This window comes from Pleurodeles waltl, chromosome 5 (assembly GCF_031143425.1).
Source record: "Pleurodeles waltl isolate 20211129_DDA chromosome 5, aPleWal1.hap1.20221129, whole genome shotgun sequence".
In the NCBI taxonomy this organism is placed as follows: domain Eukaryota; kingdom Metazoa; phylum Chordata; class Amphibia; order Caudata; family Salamandridae; genus Pleurodeles; species Pleurodeles waltl.
The window spans coordinates 75,874,869-75,898,985 of record NC_090444.1 but is presented as its reverse complement, the minus strand read 5'-3'; the positions used below and the strand labels follow the sequence as shown (position 1 = coordinate 75,898,985).

General features: G+C 44.6%; 1 protein-coding gene across 1 annotated transcript in view; it reads left to right on the top strand.

Annotated features, from left to right (window-relative positions):
* The window catches only part of ABHD1 (abhydrolase domain containing 1), a 71,983-nt gene that overhangs the window by 35,690 nt on the left and 12,176 nt on the right, over window positions 1-24,117 (top strand). The window contains exons 4-8 of the mRNA XM_069233607.1: window positions 1,548-1,593; window positions 3,590-3,702; window positions 8,643-8,816; window positions 10,543-10,591; window positions 19,832-19,997. Coding sequence (XP_069089708.1) covers window positions 1,548-1,593; window positions 3,590-3,702; window positions 8,643-8,816; window positions 10,543-10,591; window positions 19,832-19,997 — 548 coding nt within the window. The remainder of the gene's footprint in view (window positions 1-1,547; window positions 1,594-3,589; window positions 3,703-8,642; window positions 8,817-10,542; window positions 10,592-19,831; window positions 19,998-24,117) is intronic.

Below are 24,117 nucleotides of genomic sequence, written 5' to 3'. Positions count from 1 at the left end.
CTATTTAAAAAAAACACTATCCGATCATTCCTATACACAGTTCACAAATTATTGTGAATGCTTTACTGATGAAAGATCTTATCACCACCAACAAACTGCTTAACAATTACCAATCTGCTTTTAGGCAAGGATGCAACACAAAAATGTCCATCAGTCTTTGAGAAATTATGCCCTCATGGTCCCTAACAGGAGAGAATACTGCATCCAGGTGCCTCTAGACCTTTCAAAAGCCTTCAGCACCATTGACCATGCAACTCTAATTCAACACCATGGTAATAAGAGATGGGTCACAACATACATCGATGACTGATCCAACACTGTAAAGAAGGGAGAATGCTGTTCCCCCTCAAATGCTGTCATTAGATTGGGCTCCTCAGTAATCCATTCTAGACCCAATCTTTTTCATTCGTGACGTGAAATCTCTGAACAAAGAACATAGTGGCCCAGGCCTTACCCAGCATCCAAAGGCTGATGGTACACAGCCTTACCTGAGAAGGTTTTTTAACCTTAAGTTAGCATAAAAAACACCTAACTGACTATCCAACTACTTTCTTAAGCGTACCGATCTGAAACAAAATTCGTTTTCCCCCAACCCAAGTAACCCTTATGCTAAACTTTGGATCACAAACCTTAATCCACTTGAAGTCTTCCTCAGGTTTGTAGACTAAGCAGAATCGCTCAGTTCCATCTTGAGTGACAAACTCTCACTTCCGAGCCACAAAATCAAACATGTCAAAAACCCACACTGACAACCCTGCACATTTGGTGCCTGAAGAAACCCTCTGTACTAAAGGACACTCACTTGTTCGGTCTAGGATTGTCCACTGGATTGACGTGCTCAAGAGGCTTCCTAAATCTAATCCCACTCCCCGACTGTAGTATTCCCCTCAGCAGCCAATCTCCTCCATCCTGATATCTGACTGTATCACCCCTGTCTTGCGATTCTAAAACTGACAACACAGCATTCATGATCCCTCCCAGAACTTCAAGCCACAGTAACAGATTTGTGTTCTTCGTTGAGCTAGCCAACACTATGATTTTCATTTACAAGTAATGTCCTTTTAGTCACAAGTAGCTGTACCTGAGTAACATTGTTGCAATGCAGCCGTTTCCTGCTTAGTCACAGGCAATTTGCAACACGAGATAATACACAGTTACTCTTATCTACTGTGTCGTAATATACAGGCTCTGCTCATCGACATACGATGCTCTTAAAGTTATTCTCCTGCCTTCTGTGCATTCAGAAAAGCCACCTCTTGTGAAATTACATTTAAACCTGACCTAGAAAGAGCCTCCTGTATGCACTTGAATTGATAATTTATTATATGGTTGGAACAGAGTGTTTCCTGTATTAGCAATACTCACACAGGCATGGCTCTCCAGTTTACCTTATTGGGATATGCTCTATATGTGCTGTCTGTGAAGCTCTTCTGTCTAAGGGCTGCGCCAACTACAAGGACTTTAGAGGCTCCCAGGTCAGCTGGTAATGGTTGCACTGTTTAGACGGAAACTGTGTGTTGAGCATTTGTCCCTCTTGCTTTTTACAGAGCCATCGTCTTCAACAACAGAGGGTTTGGAGGTGAAGAGCTGCTGGTGAGTTGGATTATTCTATATTCAGAGGTTGTTCTGCTTTCAGTTACTCCTTCTGCACTTCTTTGCTTGGGTTCTAGGTCCGTGTTCCTCTAGTCATTTGCTAATATACTACATCTTGCTTTTACAACTTTGCTGTAAGGCCATCCTGAAGCAGATGTCAGCAGATGTCACAGATGGGCCTGGCTCTGCTCTGTGCATAAAGTCCAATTTCAAAGATATTAGGTGGGAACTGAATTGGAGCTATGGGGCCTTGGCTGTCGGGTACTCAAGCATGCCCAGATGTTTCTAATCAGGAGTCAGACCTTTATGAAACACTATCCAAAGCTATACAGTAAACATGTGTCTCCATGAGTTACTATAAGTCAGAAGAATCAATCAATCAATCAAAAAAATTTATAGAGTGCGCTACTCACCCGTGAGGGTCTCAAGGCGCTAGTGAGGGGGTTGAGGGGGGGTCACTGTTAGAACAGCCAACAGCCAAGGGTGATGTTCCTACCATTTATTGACTAGAGCTGAGTTGCCATTCTGCAACAGACTGTGAACTGGAGAGCATTATGCATTCTTTAATAGGCTGTAACTGGAGAGCAGTAGTCCTGCCTCACAAGATTATGGATTAAAACCATAGAAGTGTTGCAGTGGAAGACAATACACTTTTCACCTGAGACTATTTTCTCACAAATATGCATTGCAATTAGATAATTTCAATGTACATTACCAATGTGAGGAATATGGAAATTTCTTTCAAACTTTGTAATTGCTTTTGTGTCCGCCTATGATTACTCCTCGTTGCCTTTTAGGAAAAGTGTGAGCTTAGATACCATGGATCCATTTGACCACTTTTTCTTACATTTACTCGGTTCAGCCTGGCTGTGAATGCTGAATTGCTGACTTGCAAGTCACTAATGCACTTCTGTCTACGCCTCCTCCCTCCATTCAGAGCTGTAAACACCTGCCCAAGGTAGACCAAGTAACTGAAACAGGTATCTGGGAACAAGACTTTTAGAAGCCTCTGTAGAGAGGACAGGATACCGTCACTGTCATTTCACAGAAGTCGGAGTACAAACCCAATCTCACACCATCAGCTTCTTGGGAGAAGTGGCACGAAGGGAAAACAGTGAGATCTTCAAAATTAAATATCACCTAATCACCCTCAGGCTTAGATTATAGGGAACGCAGGCTCTCTATACTCTGATGGCATGGCGCAAATCACATGTGCCGAATAAGGTGATACATAAGCATAAATTATCTGGTACAGCCCTCTATCCTGGCTTACAACTCTGTGAAGTCAGCATACCGGCCTTACTTGACATGCACTCCTTCTGGCACTGCAAAGAGCACACCTCCACAAATGTGGCTCTTGTGATCTTGTCACCCTGATGACAAGTCGCATTACACAATGGTTCCCTTATAATGTAATGCTGTGAATGGTGCTTTAAGTGTCTTAGATTGTGTCCTTGTGGTTTTATTCAGCAAAGACAATGTCACCACTGTTCTGTTTGCATCACCCTGTGATTGCAATTGACTGTGATTGATAATGTTGACGTGGCTAAGTATGGCTCCCCACACATGGGACAGTGTGACGATGATGTTATGAGTGAGTGAATGTTAGTAAAGCACAGTAAACTGAATGGCTGCAAAGTTCTTCTCGATGAGGCAGCATTGGCGTTGCCATTAGACAAGGACAAGTGGTGTGCCACGAGGCAGATATCGTTCACAGAAGCTTATTTTATATTCTTTTGCTGGCTGGAAATGCTGGAAATAACAGGAGTTTATCTGAATTGCAAAGCACCATTCACTCTTTTAGTTATAGTGCGTTCGAACCATGAGTTTTGGTGGCCGCATAGTCTCAGCAGTGCTGAGGCTATGCATAGGGTTGCCTGATCCATGGTCCCACTGAAGATATATGGCTGTGGTTCACTTGAGTTCTCTTAAACTGAAAACTCTTTGCCTTCTGTATGCTGGGAAACTTTAATCCACGTATCTTATATGTTTGCAGACATACCGCACGTTCTGTGCATCAAACACTGAAGACCTGGAGACCGTGATCTCCCATGTCAGAAACCTGTACCCCAAGGCTCCACTCCTCGCTGTTGGTGTATCTCTAGGAGGGTAAGCAGTTAATTATTGTATAAAGATATTATGTCTGAGAAGGAAACGGGTGGCAGCTGGGTTCAATTATCTCAAAAGGCACAGAATACCCCGTGTTCACTGGAGACAACAGAGATAGAGCTGGGGCTGCTGTGTTGCTAAGAGCTCATGTTTCAGCTTCATCACCCTGGCAAAGTTCGGAAGCGGCATTACTTATGTGATCAAGAGTTTATCGCCGTCCGGCAGATGGTGATGGGTGGATAGTCAGTGGGTCTGTTCTCCGCATACTTGACACGAGCCAACTTAACTTCTCATTGTGGACGATCCATTGGGGCACAGCCAAGTAATCTACCTTCCTTTTGGCTTACAGGTGACTCTGATTTGTGTAGATTCTTTATATTCCATTTTAGATGTTATATATTTGTTTTATAATGGCATGTCAAAGCCTGGGAAAGACCTGACCGATGGCACGGGTGCACGGTTCCTGAGCAGGATGCTGGCTCACAGCATTAGTAGGCTATAATACAGCTAGGTAAAGTACAAGACTTTGTGTATTATCTGGGAGCAGAGCAAGAAGAAAGGGAATATGCAGTGTCCTTCCTGAATGCTGAAACAGCATTGAATTTGAAAGGGTGAGAATACTTGCTTGCATACTTTCACCAAAAGAACTTGGGCCACTGGTGTTCCTTTGATACGTATACAAGTCCATCAGGTCAGGTTGGGTACCCCTAGAAAGATGGTGAATACAGAGGTGAACCAGAGCAAGTGGCCACTTTTGCGAATGGTGGGATATCAAGCAACATGCAGCAGATGCTTCAAAATGTAGCGGGAAGACCAATATCCAGGACAGAAGATTTGTTTGAATGCAACCTAATGAATACCATAACAAAACTTAAGGATGCTATTGACTTCTATTTAAAGCTCTCCCTGTTGACTATGACCAGTGAGGGTATTTGTGTCATGGTGGTGGTGGTTTCCAGTTTCCTATCACTACACATCCCTACGTTTTTCGTCCTGGAAATAGACAAAATAGACAGATTGGGATAGTAGGTTGGTAGATGCAGTGTTCTCACTAAACCATCTGATGCCCCTGAGAAAGAAGGGCTGGCTAAGGTTATCTGATTTAGAAGGCTATTTTATGGTGCTTTAGATGTTCAGTGTCCTCTCTTTCTGTTGTATGCATGTATTGAGCGAACTAAGTTTCCAAAAAGATCATAACCTGAAGATTAAAATACAAATGTGTAGTGGTGTCAGGTCTGTGGTTTAATTAAAAATGCAAGCAGGAATGGAAGATTTAAACTTATTCACCTTAATTATTTGCATTATAAGTGCATAACACCAGAATTAATAAGAACAATTAACCCAACTTCACTTTATCAGCAGGCAAGTGCCCAGTGCATGAGACTAGGAGGGAACACTTGTTTTATATGGTGTGGGAATATGAGATGCACTCCATTGTCTTGCATATTGTTGCAATTTTTATAGTGGAAGCTCAAAGCAGAAAGGATATAATAGCCCTTATGAAATGTATATTGACTTTCTTTGTCAGAAAAAAGATAAGGTGATCTTCAAAAGTTTTAATGTAGCTACAAAAGTGGCTAAAAATCAATTGCACTGGCTCTCGGTCGACAAACGCATCCCCTACAAGCTACTGACACCTACAAGGCACTGCACAACATAGGACAGGCCTACCTCAACCACCGCCTGACCTTCTACACCCCCACAAGACAGCTCCGATCCTCCCAACTCGCCCTTGCCGCCACCCACATATTCGGGAAGAGCACAGCCAGAGGCAGATCCTTCTCTTATCTCGCAGCCCGGACATGGAACACGCTCCCACTCCACCTCAGGCAGGCCACCTCGCTAAAGCAGTTCAGGAAGGATCTCAAGAACTGGCTTTTTGAATGAGCAGCATGCCTGCAGCAGCACCTTGAGACCCTACGGGTGATAAGTCGCGCTTTACATGTAATCGATTGATTGATTCGTGCCAGTGGCACAGCCTTCGTAGCCAGTCGAGAGGGGATGGAGTATCTTATTGCCCGAGTTGAGGTGAAAATCAATAGCAGTTCGGCCACTGTTGATGTGAGGGTGAGAGAGAAGCAAGGTGCTAGAGTCTTTTGGGCAATGATTTAATTGCCTCTAATTTAGACCCAGAACCAGAAGCCTACATGGCTTGAGCAACATCCGCTGTATTGATCAGAGCACAGGCTGCATGTCATTCTCTGGAAGAGACTCAGACCAGTCCCGATTTGCGGGTATAGGACCATGTAGTCAGTGGATCAGGGCACTGGCTTTGGCATCCACTGCCCCTGCTCCAGACGGGTAGCGGAATGAGGTACCGGAGCAACACCATGTGTTGAAGTCTGGGTCTCTACTACAGCTGCGGGGGCTGTTAACTGCTGGAGGGCCTACTTGGGAGGAATTCCACAAGGCACAAGTTAAGTGTCCTGCGCTTCTGGAACTGCAGGTCAGCAAAGGATTGTTGGGAAGACATTATTTTGGCTGAGAGGATTGCAAACTGCATAGTGAGCCTTTAAATCCTGAGTCAAGAGCTAGCTAGTTGTTTACTAGTGCACAGGAGCTTCCTGTTGCCACTGGCCCACAAAGTGCTCTTAGAGGGACACATCGCTTTAGAAATTATGTTCAAATTATATGTTGAATCCTCTTTCCCCACACATCCCACCAGGGATGTGTGGGGACACACAGAGATTCTGTAGGACCTGTCCTACTTGCAAGCTGAGTGTTAAGTTGGAGGGTAAGACTAGGGCACCCTTATTGCCTCTACCAGTTATAGATGCTCCATTTGAGTGGGAATAGACATTGTTTGTCCATTCAAACCATCCTCAGCATGAAGCAACAAGATTATCTCTGAGGAGGACAACTCAAGATTGGTAGCTAGGGCTCTATTAGGGATCTTCTCTAGGGTTGGATTTCCTAAAACAGTGATTTCTAACCCAGGAACCTACTTTATCTCCTGTTGCATGAAAGATCTGGGTGCAAAACTGGCGTGACTTACCATTTCTCCATTGGACTACTATCCACAGACCAATTGGTGGGTGGAGTGGTTAAATAAGACACTTAAAAGCATGATGGGAATACTACCAGAGAACCTCAGGAGGAGGTGAGACCTTCTCTTGCCATGTCTCTAATCCGCGTACAGGGAGATTCCTTATTAGGGAATGTGGTTTAGCACATTCGAGCTACTATTTGGACACTAGTCCAAGGACCACTCACACTGATTTGGGAAAGGTTGAAAGTAACTACTGAGTCACCTCAGAAGGATGTGGTGGACTTTGTGGTTGGCCTCAGGAAGTTGATAGCGCAATACATGTATCAGGTGAAGCAAAGCAAAGCAAAAGCTTCAGGCTAGCCAAGAGCTGATATGATAAGAAAGCATGCTAACTGGGTACCAGGAAGATCAGGGAGTGTTGGTGGTGAGGCCCATTTTCCAGTAGTTTTGGAGGGTAAGTGGTGTGAGCCAATAGAAAATAGTGGAGAGAGTGTGGCATATGAACATTGTGGAGGACACAACTTCTGGGTGCAGCATGGGAACCCAGAAGAGTGGTCCAGGTGAACTGGCTGAAGCCTTACCTCTGTTGAGATCGCAAAGTGACTCTTATGGCTGTGGCAGAGGGAGTTGAGTTTTGGGGATTTTTGGCCCCAGTCTAACATTTGTGTGACGTGTCTAAGACATTCCCTGGACGCAATTACCTGGTACGGGTTCAAGCAAATAGCACAGTGGTGGCAGCACACCATGTGTTAGCAATCATTGCCCGACCCAACTTTTTTTATCTATGTTACAAGAGTGTTGGCCTACCAGCCCACTTGTATAAAGTCTCTCTCCTACAGATGAATCCAGATCCTTGTTCTAATATCACAAGCGCATGTGTATATGTATGTGTGTTGTCTGTGTGTTACACCATTGAGCGTTTCTAAGTGAGCCAGGAAGCCTGCAAGGTCCATTTTGGAAGCCCCTGGCCTGTTTATGTGCGAGTTGAGATTACTTTCCCCAGACAGTTGAAGAATACTGCTGATATTCCTGAGACTTGAGGAAGGGAACCAAAACATGGAAGTGGGAAAGATGAGACAAGACCCCCCCTTAGAAATTCAATAAAGTCCTTTTGTTGCAGAGGGCTGATGATTAATCTCTCTGAGTACTGTCATTTAGTAGATGGTGTGGTGAAGGGTGGGACTGAGTCCCTGGTCTTCAGAATGTGAAGGGGCCTTTAGAAAGTGTCACACACATGTCAGTCTTGCTACTGCTTGGATAAGCCAGACTACATGTTGCTGGTGTCCATGAGAACCAGTTTGTGACCATATACTGCTCAGTAGTCTCCTTAATCAAGTTAAACAGATAATTATCCAAAACACAGTCTGGGGCAAAATGGTGTACTCGTCAAATGCGTGCCATGGGTGCAGCCCATATCTGGATATCTGGCCATTATGGTGTTGGTATTGGCTTGTCTGAGGGAGAAACCTTCAGTTTAGTTTAAAAACATTTAGCCTCCTTGTCGGAGCTGGAGGGTCCCAGTGACAAAGACTGGGCTATCACTGGGAGACCAATAATTTTTGTCCAAAGACTTGAAGATTGTCACCTAGGAAACCAGCTTCCTCTTTATCTTTTAGGCCTGATCGAAGAGCAGGTGATCAATGATGAGAATGTGCTTTACAGGGAAGCTGATTTTCCATCAACCATAAATGTCCTCACTCATTAACGGGGTACCATGACTTCACTGTAATTCTGTTTTGGTTAGGAGTAGGCAGTCTTGCGGAGAACTGAAATTCACCTCTTTGGCATTGGTGAACTCCTTCCAGGTGAGTCATGTCTCCATGGGTTTGTATGTAAGCTTGTGCATCCTCTCACCACCTGTATTTACTGTATTTGTGTAAAGTTCTGTGGCCACTGCCTCTCTGCTAACATGCCTGCATATGATGTATGTTACACTTTCTTTGCTACGTAGGATGACATTACTGAATTATCTGGCACGGAAAGGGAAGGACACGGGCCTCGTTGCAGCGGTCACCTTTTCTGTGGTGTGGAATACGTTAGAATCCAGCTCATCCTTGGAAGAGCCTCTAAACTTCTTTTTGTTTAATCAGCGCCTTACATACAGCTTATGCAAAGCCATCAACAGGTATATCATGTTCGTGTATGGCTGTGTGTGTGTCTTTCCTTTCTGTTTCTCACCATCAGGTATGTGGAGGTCATGTTGCTTTGCGTTCTTCCAGTACATCAGGTTGGTGTTAGCTCTCCTTCTATACATTCAGCGTACATGGAATGACTTTTGCTTGAGGTCACTCTTAGTTCTGTGCAGAATATTAACTGACATGAGTGAGTGCTGTCCTTTATGTTCCTTCTCATTTAGGGAGTGACTGTAGAGCGATGCCTGCACTATGTATGTACAGAAAGTGGTGTCTTGACTTCTCATATCTATATTTTTCAGTTTTAAGCTTGATGAAGTTGTTGCTGTCAGTGTTTAGCCCAGTAGAACTTTTGGGCTGCCTGCCATGAATAGAAGAGAGCTTGAATATTCTGTTTTGTGGGTGATGCAGCATGCTTTAAATGTGATGGAGGCGGACAGAGAGAGCAAGTGGAGTTCTTAGAGGGTGGGTGAGATTCTGTCAAACTTCCTTAGATCTTCATCAGCCTGGCAGCGGGAATCGGGAAACTCTTCTAGGGTCGGTGTGATTCCAGAGTAGTTCTCCTGTTAGGTGAGGCAGGATCAGGGCTTGTTCAGGTTTTCTGAAATCACCTTCGGGGAGAAAAACTTATACCTTGACGAGTTGGTGCTAAATGGTTTGTGTCTTTTTTTCAGATGTACGTTCTCATACTGAGGGTGGTGTTAATGTAGAACCTCAGGTTATGGTTCAGTTGAACAGTCAGGGAGTGACAATGCTGAGGTTCATTGCTGAAAGCTCCATCTGCACATGCTTGTTTGCTCTTATTGTCAATTAGAAGAAACTATGAGCTTTATTTGCAGTTTGGCAGAAGGTTACTCTGTTGCAATGTTATGGATATCCCATCCACCTTATTACGAGTGAAATCCGATATAATGCTCTGGTAATAATACAGATGGGATAACTGTTCATGTTTGTGATAGAGTAACCTGCCCACTGAACTATAAATCAAACCCTCTGTCTGAAAATGCGAATCAAATACGACTCATATATGCCGGCCTGGATGGTGGTGAAAGTATATTTGATACAGATCATTTTAGTTCCTCGTCTTATTTGTACGTATATTTACGTGTGGTCTGCTTACTGATGGATCTTGATGTTGTGTTTACCATCTATTGGAGCTCCCAGGGTTTGCATTTGAAGGTTACTGGGGATAGGATGGTGCCTTAGGGTCTCCAAAGGACCCAGAGAGGCATCATGATCCCACAGTGCTATTGCGTTGAGCTGGGATTCCCTTGAAGCCCATCGTTAAGGAAAAGATGCTGAGTGACGTTTTATGATTGAAGGTGACGAAGGCTCCTGACAGAACCTGCAGGAAGAGGTGACCTGGCCTGTCATGGTCGGGGTGTTATCGACTACTTGAATAGTGGCCGCCTAAGTCCTGCAATGGGGTATAAATCGAGACTGGTAACCTTGGTGAAGCCTGGAGCTCAGTGGCAGCTTCCTTTTTAGTGATCTAAGCCTAGAATGGTAGGCGCGTGATTGCATGGCCAGGTTGTCGGGGTCCATGTTGGGGTTTGGGGGATCACCAAATAGAAGGATGTGTACTAAGGCTGACTCTTTTTTTATGCATATTTGTACATTCTTTGCACTTGGATGCAAACTCGCTGCTTTATCGACACATTTACTGTGTCCAGATGGATTTGCATATCTTCTTTACTAAAATTTGTTTTCATCTTCTAGACACAGAAAAGTCATGGAAAGCAAGGTGGATGTGGACCATGTGCTGAAGGTAAGATTCTGAGGCCTCGTACCCCTCTCCGATTATCAATGAGTTATGCATCCATCCATATAGCATCTATAAGACGTGCCCTCTCTGTGCACTCCTTTTATCTGTAACTGCTTCCCTCTCCATTCACCACTTTCTTTTCACCCAGATCTCTTAACTCCAAATATCTTTCAAACCCTTTCCTCACTATTCACTATGTACTTTACCTTGATTCTGCCCTTACCCCCAAATCAGTTTAAACACCTGCTTTTCTCACTTTGTCTCTCCCCCCTCCCATTATTCTCTTGTCTAAATTTTTTTTGAGGTTTTGAGCCCTTTTCCGCACTATTGGACCTCTTCACAAAGGTAAATCTGCTTGTAAACATACATTTACGACCAAAGTTTCATGTTTTATATCTGACACTAATTCACAAAGAGATTCCTGGCAGACATAAAACCTTTTCAATGTGCGGGGATCTTTGCAGCTGTAATTCCCACTCAAGGAGTGAGGAGTGGCATTCAAAGGTGGCAGTTGCCTTGGATGTTTGTCAACGCCCACAAAGTCACACGTTTGTGGGACTTTTCATACTACAATGCATCTCCTTTCCACACTGGAAATGATTGGACATATTCTCCAGCACAAGGAAGGGGGAAAGATCATCTCTAGATCTGTTGGGAGAGTAGAGGAATGTCTTTCTCCATGAGGAAAAGTATTTTAGCTGCAAAGAAAAAAAGCTGTAGCTGGACAGGGATCCTGTTCCTGCTGCGAGGAGCTCTCTGCATTAGAGAACTCCCTCCAGTAATAAATAGATCCTACTGGAAAGATCACATGACATTCGCAGGCCTAGACACCTGCAACTAGCACTTGTGAATTCCAAAAAGTAGGAAACATTTGTTCAGGCAGAGGCCTAGACCATTTTCCTGAACATTTCCTGCTCCTTTTTAGGGTCGAGCCTGCGTTGCATGCGCTCGCGCATGCGTATCGCAGCAAGACTCTTTTATATTTTGAAAAGGGCTCGGAGCCCTGTCAACTTCACGTCACTGTTTTTTATTGGTTTGTGGGCTTGCCTAATAAAATCTGCTTGCTTTCATTAGTCGAAGACACGCATACGTCATGCCTTTTCCGGTGGCTAGCCCTCCTTGAGCGCAGCGACCAAGTACAGAAAACATGCGAGGCTCGCTGTTTTCCATCAGGCTCGTGGACTTCTTTTTCTCTAATTCACGAGCGCGATCTCGCTTGGCAGAAGTCGAGCGCTTTACATAGTTAATTTCACTTTTTCGGGTTATGTACATAAATGCACTTTTGCCCGATAGGTGAAAAGTCGGGTTAGGAGTTTACAACGTGATCCGCTCTAACATGAGCAAACGCGAGACCCATTGCATTGTAAATGCTTGTTTTTTTTTATTATTGATGAATCGGGCCAGACAGTTTCACTGAGGCTCCTAACCCATTTTCGAATGTATTTTCACACCTCATTGTTTTTTACAGTTTGTTCATTCTGGCTCTTTCCACCATCTTTCTCACTTTGTTTCTGTATACGTCTCCCCCTTTTTCTTTTACTCCTGTTTATTAGTCCTGTTTTTTTTTCTCTCTCTCCCTCTTTCTCTCACAGTTGTGGTTTTTGTGCTTCATGGCCTTGAGATTACAAGTGTTGGCAAGAGATTCGGATGCCTTTAAGTAGCTTACAGAAGAATGTGGGGTCTTAAATCTAATGACCAGCTGACTGGTTTTCATGTTCTGCCAACTCGGGGTTTTCGTCCAAAAGAATGCAGATCTTGTGTTAATAATCCGGCGTTGTGAAGTTTGATTCTGTGGTCAGTTTCTTGTTACTTAACCTGGGCAGAGAAGGAGGAAGAGACTCTTTTTATGCCTTGCACAGTGTTAACCCCTTCGCTGCCAGGCCTTTTCCCCTCCCGTGCCGAGCCTTTTTATGGCTATTTGGGGCAGTTCTCGCTTAGGCCCTCATAACTTTTTGTTCACATAAGCTACCCACGCCAAATTTGCGTCCTTTTTTTCCAGCGTCCTAGGGATTCTAGAGGTACCAGACTGTGTGGGTTCCCCTGAAGGAGACCAAGAAATTAGCCAACATACAGCGAATATGTTTTTTTTTTTTTTTTTTTAAAAAGGGCTGCAAAAGACGGCTCAGGGTTTTTTCCCTGAAAATGGCATCAACAAAGGGTTTGCGGTGGTAAGATCACCATCTTCCCAGCTTTCAGGAACAGGCAGACTTGAATTAGAAAACCCAATTTTTCAATAACATTTTGACATTTTACTGGGACATACCCCATTTTTACTATTTTTTGTGCTTTCAGCCTCCTTCCAGTTAGTGGCCAAAATGGATGAGAAACCAATGCTGGATCCCAGAAAGCTAAATATTTCTGAAAAGTAGACAAAATACTGAATTAAGCAAGGGGTCATTTGTGTAGTTACTACAAGTGTTTCCTACAGAACATAACAGCTGAAATAAAACAATATTGAAATTGAGGTGAAAAAAGCAGCAGTTTTTCTCCATCTTTACTCTGTAGCGTTTTCCTGTGATGTCAGATTTTTTAAAGTAATATACTGTTACGTTTGCTGGACTCTTCTGGTTGCGGGGATATATAGGGCTTGAAGGTTCATCAAGAACCCTAGATACCCAGAGCCAATAGATGAGCTGCACCTTGCAATGGGTTTTCATTCTATACCGGGTATACAGCAATTCATTTGCTGAAATATAAAAAGTGAAAAATAGGTATCAAGAAAACCTTTGTATTTCCAAAATGGCCACAAGATAAGGTGTTAAGAAGCAGCGGTTATTTGCACATCTCTGAATTTCAGGGTGCCCATACTAGCATGTGAATTACAGGGCATTTCTCAAATAGACGTCTTTTTTACACACTGTCTTACATTTGGAAGGAAAAAATGTGGAGAAAGACAAGGGGCAATAACTCTTGTTTTGCTATTCTGTGTTCCCCCATGTCTCCCGATAAAAATGGTACCCCACTTGGGTGGGTAGGCCTAGCGCCCGCAAAAGGAAATGCCCCAAAACAAAATGTGGACACATCACATTTTCACAACGAAAACAGAGCTGTTTTTTACAAAGTGCCTAGCTGTGGATTTTGGCCTGTAGCTCAGCCGGCACCTAGGGAAACCTAGCAAACCTGCACAGTTTTGAAAACTAGACACCTAGGGGAATCCAAGATGGGGTGACTTGTGGGGCTCTGACCAGGTTCTGTTACCCAGAATCCTTTGCAAACCTCAAAATGTGGCCAAACACTTTTTCCTCTCATTTCGGTGACAGAAAGTTCTGGAATCTGAGAGGAGCCGCAAATTTCCTTCCACCCAGCGTTTCCCCAAGTCTCCCGATAAAAATGGTACCTCACTTTTGTGGGTAGGCCTACTGCCCGCGAAAGGAAATGCCCTAAAACACTATCTGGACACATAAAAATGATCAAAAACAAAACTACCTGTTTTTTGCGGGGGGCACCTGCGTTTTTGGTCCTGGGCTCAGCAGCCATCTAGAGAAACCTACCAACCCCAGACATTTCTGAAAACTAGACACCTGAGGTAGTCCAGGGAGGTGTGATTTGCTTGGATCCCCCAATGTTTTCTTACCCAGATCCCCCAATGTTTTCTTACCCAGAATCCCCAGCAAACCTCAAATTTAGCTAAAAAATCAAATTTTTCCAACATTTCTGTGTGGGATTACCGCACTGGGACAAATTTTATACCACTCAACATTCCCCTCAGTCTCCCTGTAAAAATGATACCTCATTTGTGTAGGTGGGCCAAGTGCTTGTGAAAGGGAAGAGCCAAAAACATGTCGATATTGAGGGGGAACCAAAGGAGGTCCAAAAGGGCAGTTTGCAAAAAAACATTTTTAGGCTGACAAGTGCAGCAGAATTTTTATCGGTATAGATGAGACAGTGCTCGGTGGTAGGAATTTTGTGGATTCCTGCAGATTCCGGAAGGTTCCATCACAAAAACGTGGGAAAAATGTGTGATTTCCAGCCAAGTTGGAGGTTTGCAGGACATTGTGGGTACGAAAATAGTGCGGGGTGCATGTGAGGAACACCACCCTGGGCTCACCCAGATGTTTAGTTTTCAGATGTGTCTAGGTCTTGTGGATTTTTCTACATGGCAGCGTCCCAAAGTCCATAAAGTGTAGCCCTCACCATTCCAAGTGGGATTTTGAGAGTTAGCCAAGCTCTCATGGCCCAAATGTAAAACCAAAAACCAAAATAATCAAATGTCTTCTTGCTTGTTGTGGGATAAGATGTTTTAGAGTGCGGGGAGAGCTGAAAGACTGTTACTCCCTTCAGTTGGGGTGGGGGCATAACCAGGCCCATACTGGTTGGTATAAGTCGAAAGTCAGGGCACTCATGAATCATAGTCCATATTGTAATGGTAAAGAATTTTTGTACAAATGGAAATCATGAAACAGGATCTTCAATTTAATCTCAAAAAATAAATTACAACATAGTGATAGGAAACAATCCTTAATGTAGATATATCTGAGACTACGACAGCCGATAAGTAGTCATGTAGCAACAAACGCCAACACGTGTTTCGTCTTGTGAACTACGAAACGCCGTGCGATTACCTGAACACGGCTTTCCCCCTTTTCATTTTTCTTCGTCATAATAGGTTAATTTTGGCGCTATAGGTGTCTCAACTACCTGCCATTTCTCTATCCCAATTACCACAAGATACCTGTGATTTCTTGAGAATACTTTCATGATAGATGGCCTTACTGTAGCTCAGCCCTGATGAAGTCTTTGAGATATATCTCTCACAAGACGAAACACGTGTTGGGGTTTGTTGCTACATGACTACTTATCGGCTGTCGTAGTCTCAGATATATCTACATTAAGGATTGTTTCCTATCACTATGTTGTAATTTATTTTTTTAGATTAAATTGAAGATCCTGTTTCATGATTTCCATTTGTACAAAAATTCTTTACCATTACAATATGGACTATGATTCATGAGTGCCCTGACTTTCGACTTATCTCTGTTCAGTTTCTTCGGAAACTTTAGAGGTCCAGGGAAGATCCTCTTGCCGGGAGCACCGTGCCTTACCTGCTGTGTTTATGTGTTAATATGTGGATTCACTGTGAGCGCCCAAGTGCTATGTCCTTTCTTCCTGGTTGCTAGTGTTTTGGCCATACTGGTTGGTAGCCACCACCCCAATATTTTGTTTTTTTTATATATTCCCTGGCTTCTAGTAGACTTCCCCGCCCCCCCCCCCCCCCCCCAGGGTGTGGATCGGGGTAATTGCCCCATCTGCCCACTGGTGGGCAGAACAACTTTGGCCCCATTTATTTGGGGTGGGGGTATGGCCATACCCCCACCCTCTTATTTTGGAAAAATAAATTTGTCCCTTCCCTCCACCCTCCTCCCCCCCCCCCCCGGGAGTGACCCTTGCCTAGGGGGTCTCTCCCCTTGCATGAAATTGGCGCAAAAAAAAGATCCCTGGTGCCTAGTGGTTTCAGCCCCCCTCGGGGGCAGATTGACCTTACAAAAATCGGCCAATCTGCCCCGAGGGGGGGCAGAAATGGTCTAAATACAATTTGCCCCCCCCCCCCCCAGGGGAGCGACTCTTGCCTAACGGGTCGCTCCCCATCTCTTAAAAAAAAAAAAAAAAAATTATCACTGGCGCCTATGGCCTAAACATAATTTGCCCCCTAGGGGACCGACCCTTGCCTAAGGGGTCGCTCCCCACCTCTAAAAAAAAAATAAAAAAAAAATGATCCCTGGCGCCTAGAGGTTTCTGCCCCCAGGGGGCGCAGAAAAGGCCTTGAAAAAAAATGCCACCCTGGGGAGCGACCCTTGCCCAAGGGGTCGCTCCCCTCATGCCAATTTCCTTTTACAGAATAATCCCTGGTGTCTAGTGGGCATTTCAAAGGGAAGGAAATTCCTTTCCTTCCCTTTGAAGCCTCTCAGGCCCCCATCACATGATCAGAAGAGAAATGCTTGATCACGCTGGAAGCTATGGGAGGCGGCCTCTGTGAGGTCAGCGCGCGATCGCGCGCTGACGTCACGGGGGTGTCGGGGGAGGAAGGGGAAGGGCTTCCCCTTCCATCCCTGCCTTTGGGGGGGTGGGAGGGAAGATAACAGAGGGAGTGCTAGCGCTTCCTCTGAGCTCTGTGCCCAGGACGTAATGGTTACATCCTCAGCACACGCGCACTGTGCCGCGGGACGTAACCATTACGTCCACAGCACAGAAGGGGTTAAAAGAGCCATTTTGACAAGTCAGTTTGTGCTATTTCTTCTCATTCTCCTGGATGTCATTGTAGAAGTTTATCTGTTTAGTTCATCATAGTTTATTGGCATGACCTAAGGTGCTACAAATGTCAGCAAAGGTTGACACATTGAATGGATTTACAATGTTGTAGGTTTGTGAATTTGAGCCCTTTGTGATGTCACACAGTATTATGCTGGTTTTTCTGTAACTGATTTGATTTTCCCTCCAAAATATCTTGAGTTTCTCTTTATGCCTAGTGAAAGTCATGATCTTGCAGAAGGATTCCTTGGAGTAGAGGCTTCTTGTTTCCTCCTGTGGGGGCAGTGATCTATGAATTACATAGTTGATTCATACAAGGCATCAGTTCTGTTTGACAGGCGTTGTGCATTGCTTTGATGTGGACAGTCACAGTTATTTTTTAGAAAAGCAGGAGTATGTGCTTGTTGGTTCATTGTTGTGCATGGGCAGGTCCCCAGACTTTCTTGCTATTGAGAAACATTTGTTTGATACTTCCATGGAATTTATATATGTATTAGTACTTGGAATTCATAAAGCGCAATGACCAACAAACAAGTGTATGTTGGCGCTGATAAAACCAAGAAAAAACACCAGAAAGCCATGACCCGCTATGGAAGTAGAGGGCACATATGAAAAGACCTAACTAAGCCGTAAATCCATGGAAACAGCCAAGTCTTTAAAGGTTTATGAAACTATGGTAATTTTTACTCTGTACTCGGATGGCACGCAGTAGAGTTCCATGTGTGTCTCTTACCTGCGGATATGTGGTCATGGACTGGAAAGCCCACATGGATTTCTGTGAATTCACCAGCGGTGCTGAGTGTTATTCCCAAGAAGTGCTCAGTAATTAGTGTTTGATACTTCACCTGTTTAGCCTAAACTGTCATGAGGTTGTTTACTGTGGATTTTTGCCTGGTTCATCATGATTTGTGCTGTGTTTTCAGAATCTATAGGTGGTAGTAATTTTGCTGTGTGTCCAGGGCATCTTAGTTAGGAAGAACAACTTGTCTGCGTAGAACAGCCAGTTACTCACTCCGCATGCGTGAGATAACCCAGAGGTTGTTCGTCAGGGTGGCAGAACATTTGCCCCGGATTGCTGCATTCTCATATGTTTATATATTTTATAAGGAACATCTATCGGCCATAATCGGCCACCCTGGTGCTGAAACATTTTAGTATGCCCCTGTGGATATTGGAGTCCAGACAGTTGTTTTTTTGTAGGACTTGCCTGCCAGACAGTGCAAGCTGCCTGGTTGTGAAAGACCAATTGTGGGTTTACCTGGAATTTACAGTGGGTTTACAGCCCGCCCATTTCTTACCATTGGTTGGCTTTATTGCCACTCTTCTTTGCTTTCTTCTTATTCAATGGTTTTACTTGCCCCATCTTTTTCATATATGTGTCCCTGCCCTGGCGCATAGCTTTTTCACCATCCTTTTGCTTTTCTGAATTACAACCTTCGACTGCTCAATTTTTTGGAAACTACTTTTTCATTATGGTTAAGCTCTCCATGAGAGTGTATGTGTTTTTCTAGCTATCTCCCTTCTCCACTTTCCATACCACCCTACCGATGTTCTCCATGTTGCTCTCACCTTATGTACTTCTGCTCCCCAAATCATCTCCCTGCCCCTGTATTACTTTCTCCATTCTGCACTTCTCCCCCTACGAAAAACCCTCATTTGCGCTGTTGCTCTCTCCCTTGTGTGCTCTCCCTGCAACCCCGCTATATTCTTCTGTCCCTCGTGTGCTTTCCCCCTACAACCACCTACACTCTTCTTCCTCCTGTGCTTCCCCCGCAACCCGAACTCCAAGCTTCATATGGCTCTCTCCTTTGTGTGCTTCCCCCACCCGTGCTGTGTTGCTCTCTCCCTTTTGTGCTTCCCACATAGAGCCCTCCCACCCATTCTCTGTTGCTCTCGCCAAAGTGTGCTTCTCCCCCATGCACCTTATCTCCAAACAGCACTGGTAAAGGTCCCCACCATTCAGTCTGCCTCCGAAGGTAGTTGTAAGACTGTCGACACCAGGAGTGGATCCTGAGGGTAGTGAGACGCAAGTAATAGGATTTCTTGTGCGGTCAGTTGTCCTGTGCCACTTAGCCAGGCATAGTTGAAGAGCTCATGGGAGCCTCCAGATGGAACTGGTGTCCCAGTCATAGTAGGGCTGAGGGTCCTACTCCACTGTTTCAAACTACTTTTGTCATATTTTGGATCTTGAATATGATAAGATACTCTATCTTGACAAAATCAGGCTACCGTGTAACTGATCCTGGTCATTCCCCATACAGGGTCCGACTGGGCCCAATGTATTTGTAAAATGTCCTTTTGAAACTACCATTCTCCCGGTGGTTGAGCGGAAGTTCATAAGGTTAATTGGGAGGTGTTTTCAGAAACTTTAGTCAGTTATTTTTTTCTCGCCTCTTCAGTATTTTCCGTCGGGTTCCACTTCTCAGGGTGACCGGTACTGCAGGGGATTCATCTGCCATTTCACCCCCAGTTCAGCTTTTACCTGTTTCAGGGAGGCTCTCTCCGGAGAGGTGGACCTGGGAGGTCACATGGTAGATGAATGGGGTGCACTTTTAGCTCATGCCACACTTTTGGTTTCATGGTTGCACCATAGTCCGATTCCCAGTAAAAGAAGGTTCAGAAAGAGTTGGATGAACATGTGAAAAATCCACAATAGTTTAACATGTCTCTGTTTCGAGCCCCATCATGTGGGTATAACAGCTGTTTTATTGCAGCCTCTCCCTTTCACTTTCTCAAGTCTGACTCCCTCTTTCTTGACAAATTTGTTTCTCTTTTTGACCTCCAGGTGTTTTAACTTGGTCTTCCCCTCTACTTGTCCCATTCTATAATTATTCACCTTCCTTGGATAGTGCTTTTTCAGTCTCACTGTGTTTGGCTCTAACATTGTGCAGTATCTCTCTCTCTCTCTCTTTTTCTTTTTCTGTTTCTTTCTCTTTCTGTTTCTGGCCCTTCTCGCTCTTCAGGTATCGCTCACATCCGCACTTGTCTTTGTTTCAGGCACGGTCCATCAGGGAGTTTGATGAGCGCTACACCTCAGTAGTCTTTGGGTACAAGACCTGTGAGGAGTATTATCAGGAAGCCAGTCCTGACTACAAGCTGAGTGAGATCTCCGTACCCCTCCTCTGTCTGAATGCTAGCGATGACCCCTTCTCGCCCTGCCACAGTGAGTACTCTACGGTACAGCGAGCGCGGATTGTGGTGTAACTGATCCATGTATCTCAGCTTAGGTGGGATTTTTGCACACCATGCCGCTCCATCTTGTGTCTTCGTACCTAGGTTAATTGCAGAAAAGCGCTTTTGCTACATAAAAAGTAATGGTGTCCAGGCTTTTCGAACAGCAGCTCTTCATAGCAGGGTTCACACTGAAGGAATGCGATCACTTTTGGACATTGGCCGATTGCCCCAAGGACAGACCTTTAAAGTGAGGAGGGTTTCCTCTATATCACATGGAGCTCATCCGCACTGTACCTTTGATGTTGTGACATAGGAAGATTGTCCTATCGTGAGGGTCAGGCCCTGCGTAGTCGCAACTCACTGTGCGAAAAACAAAAGGGAAATCCAGAGAAAGTCCAGAGAGTGATGCTGAAGTAGGAGTGGGGCAATGCAGAACTAGAGCCATAAAAAGAGCCCACGAAAGGTATCAGATAGCCATTAATGTGGAAGTAGAGACCAGTGGTGTAACGATACCTGAGAAGACCCCACCGTACTCCTGTTATACTGGATGGACTGTTGCACCACCCTCGTGTATCCTGCACCTCACTATCTCTAGAATATATGAGATTTTATAAAAATGTACCTTCAAAGCAGTTGTCTAATGTAATCATAACTTGAGATGCTAGAGAAATGTTTCCATGTAAGTCAGTTTTGCATTACATAACAGACTGACTGCTTTAGAGGTCTTGCTATCCAGAGAGTGGGGAATCCCAGGCCTGCATGCAATAGCAGGTTCATGTCTAAACCTAAGATGAAGATGAAGATGAGGATGCCTGGCCATGATCTTCTGATAGCGTCCTTAGGAGGAGACGTGCTTCGCTAGAGCCAGATCAGCTTTTATATTCCTCCAAGATGTGCGCACCGTTCTGCGAGTTACACTTTTGTTCGCAGTTTTTTGCTTTTGGATTTTAAAACACATTTCACTGTTTTGGACTGCAGCACATACGAAGAGGGGACTAATTAGACAAGAGCATGGACACTGAGGGAGAAGGAAATTTGGAAGATTAGGGGCAATGTCTCTGCAGCACATATAACTTGCTGTTGTGATGAAATGAGTATTTTTATGTACATTTGTATTGCTACGTACTGGTGTTACAGCCATTTCCAAGTATTATACAAATACTATAATAGATGACTCGTTCAGTAGTGCTGCTTCCGATGTCTGTCTGTAAACTGCAAGCCACTGAAATGGATCCTAATCGATCCACACAGACGTTCATCCTCTGAAGTTCAATACAATTAAAACCATTAAGTTGGAATATTACCAATAATTGCTATTGATGTTGCTTAGGAGCTTATTCATGGTGGCATTAAAGTCTGTAGACATGTTTATAGAGGTTGATATAGTATGTTTGAAAGACGACATGTGACACAAGCATAAACTTTGTCTGATTGCCAGAAACCAGCTTTTTTCTACAACCATGATTTGGAAGAAGGTATCAAAACATATATTCTGGGTCCAAAAAAGGAAATAAAAAATGTTCCTTGCTGCACAAATAACTTAGGAACAATCCTAGTGAACCATTGTTCTATACTACTTCGATCACCGGAGTTCCCAACATGGGCGAGCCTGGCGCATTGGCACAGAACAATCTCAGTCCTTGGGAATATCTTTTGCAAACATATACAGGGTGCTTATGATCTGCTTCCTTAAAAAATGATTTAAAAAAACAGAGACTTCAAAGGGTGCATCTCCAGAGAGCCTGTTTCATATGTTGAGGGTTTGCAGAGTAAACAATTGTTTCCTGTGATGCTTATTGGACATCAGGGCTCCTGGTATATTCTAAGAACGATGCCCTCATGCTTCGATGGCGCCCATTTTAGATCATATGAAAGTTCTGCTTGAGGTGCCAGGGAAATTTCCCTCTAAGAAAACTGTTTTTTTTTCCATCCAAGGGAAAAAACCTTAAAATAAATCATTGGATCTGCAAAATCACCCCAAGAGGAGTCGCTGTTTGATTAAAACGTAGAACTCCTAGAGCTCCTTAGTCCCCTCATTGATGCCATTGACTACAGTTCAGTTGAGAGCTCTGTCCTCCCACACTTCTGTGATAACAGTGCCTGGTGCAGATCAGGAAAGGGGTGTTGTGAGAACTCAATGAAGATGTTGGTACTGACATCAGTACGTGCTACAGGGGAGTAAAGGAGAAACCTTTGAGAGCTATGCGTATGTCTCCTTACTGTGATACTGTCCCACGCTGTGGGGCAGGAGAGAGATGTACTTTAAGAGCCCATCGGAGAGCTGAGGTCTAGGATTGTGATACCCAGGGTAGGTGTTAGTAAGGTGGATCTTGGGCATGGTGGAAATTAGGACAGGGATGCACTTTAAGAGATCAGCAGATGTCTCAGTACTGAGAGCCCAGTACATACTACTCTCTTACTTGTCTGCAGTAGCCGTACTTATGCACAGTGACACTTGATGGGCTGTGCATCCACCGCATCACCAAACCAAAGACACCACAATTATCATAACTCATCTAAGCCGATTGATTAACAATGCTCTTTCAACCAGGCAACCTGAGGGCCCCAGGAACTCGATGAAAGCTAGAACGAGTCACAACCTCTCTGGGGTATGAAACACAATGTGCAACCGGAGCATCCAGAAAAGGGCTCCAGGCCTTTTAGTCTGTATGAAAAATGCTACATGAATACCAACACAATACAACCTAGTACAATACAACTCCGACTGGGGAAAATAGAGGTACCTTGTGAGAGCTCAATTACAGTTTGAGAACTTGGAGTGAGTTACATTAGCTAAGGGCACAATTGAATCTAGGGTGCTTTCAAAAGATAACTATACGCAGATCAATAAATCCGTCAGGGTGCCAGAGCAGGCTTGGGAGAATTCAGCAGCCTACAAAATGGTAAAGACATCAACAAAGATTTACACCTCTCCTTGCCTTACAGTGACCACACACTGTTTGTTATATGTCACAACTGACAGGTGCTGAACTAGATAAAAAAAAATCCCTTTTCCGAGTTTTCCATCTCCTGCCCCCACTTCACCTCTTACCTGCCACACCTCCACATGGGGGGGCACATCAAACAAAGACAAAGGAAGCTAAAGAAAGTCGTCAAGCAACTGCTCTGTGTGGCTTTCCAACCAAAGAGTAAACAGAAAGGCATCAGATTTAAAGAAAATGTAAGAGAAAGTTGGAAGCTTCAAGCATCTCCTTGTGCCTTTGGTGCTTGGTCCTTGTCTCTTTGGTGCTTGGTCCTGTCTCTTTGGTGCTTGGTCCTGTCTCTTTGGTGCTCGGTCCTTGTGTCTTTGGTGCTTGGTCCTTGTGTCTTTGGTGCTTGGTCCTTGTGTCTTTGGTGCTTGGTCCTTGTGTCTTTGGTGCTTGGTCCTTGTCTGTTTGGTGCTTGGTCCTGTCTCTTTGGTACTCGGTCCTTGTGTCTTTGGTACTCGGTCCTTGTGTCTTTGGTACTCGGTCCTTGTGCCTTTGGTGCTCGGTCCCTGTCTGTTTTGTGCTTGGTCCTGTCTCTTTGGTGCTTGGTCCTGTCTCTTTGGTGCTTGGTCCTTGTGTCTATGGTGCTCGGTCCTTGTGTCTATGGTGCTCGGTCCTTGTGTCTTTGGTGCTCGGTCCTTGTGCCTTTGGTGCTCGGTCCTTGTGCCTTTGGTGCTCGGTCCTTGTGCCTTTGGTGCTCGGTCCTTGTGCCTTTGGTGCTCGGTCCTTGTGCCTTTGGTGCTTGGTCCCTGTCTCTTTGGTGCTTGGTCCCTGTCTCTTTGGTGCTTGGTCCTGACTCTTTGGTGCTTGGTCCTTGTCTCTTTGGTGCTTGGTCCTTGTCTCTTTGGTGCTTGGTCCTGTCTCTTTGGTGCTCGGTCCTTGTGTCTTTGGTACTCGGTCCTTGTGTCTTTGGTACTCGGTCCTTGTGCCTTTGGTGCTTGGTCCCTGTCTCTTTGGTGCTTGGTCCCTGTCTCTTTGGTACTTGGTCCTGTCTCTTTGGTGCTCGGTCCTTGTGTCTATGGTGCTCGGTCCTTGTGTCTATGGTGCTCGGTCCTTGTGTCTATGGTGCTCGGTCCTTGTGTCTATGGTGCTCGGTCCCTGTGTCTATGGTGCTCGGTCCTT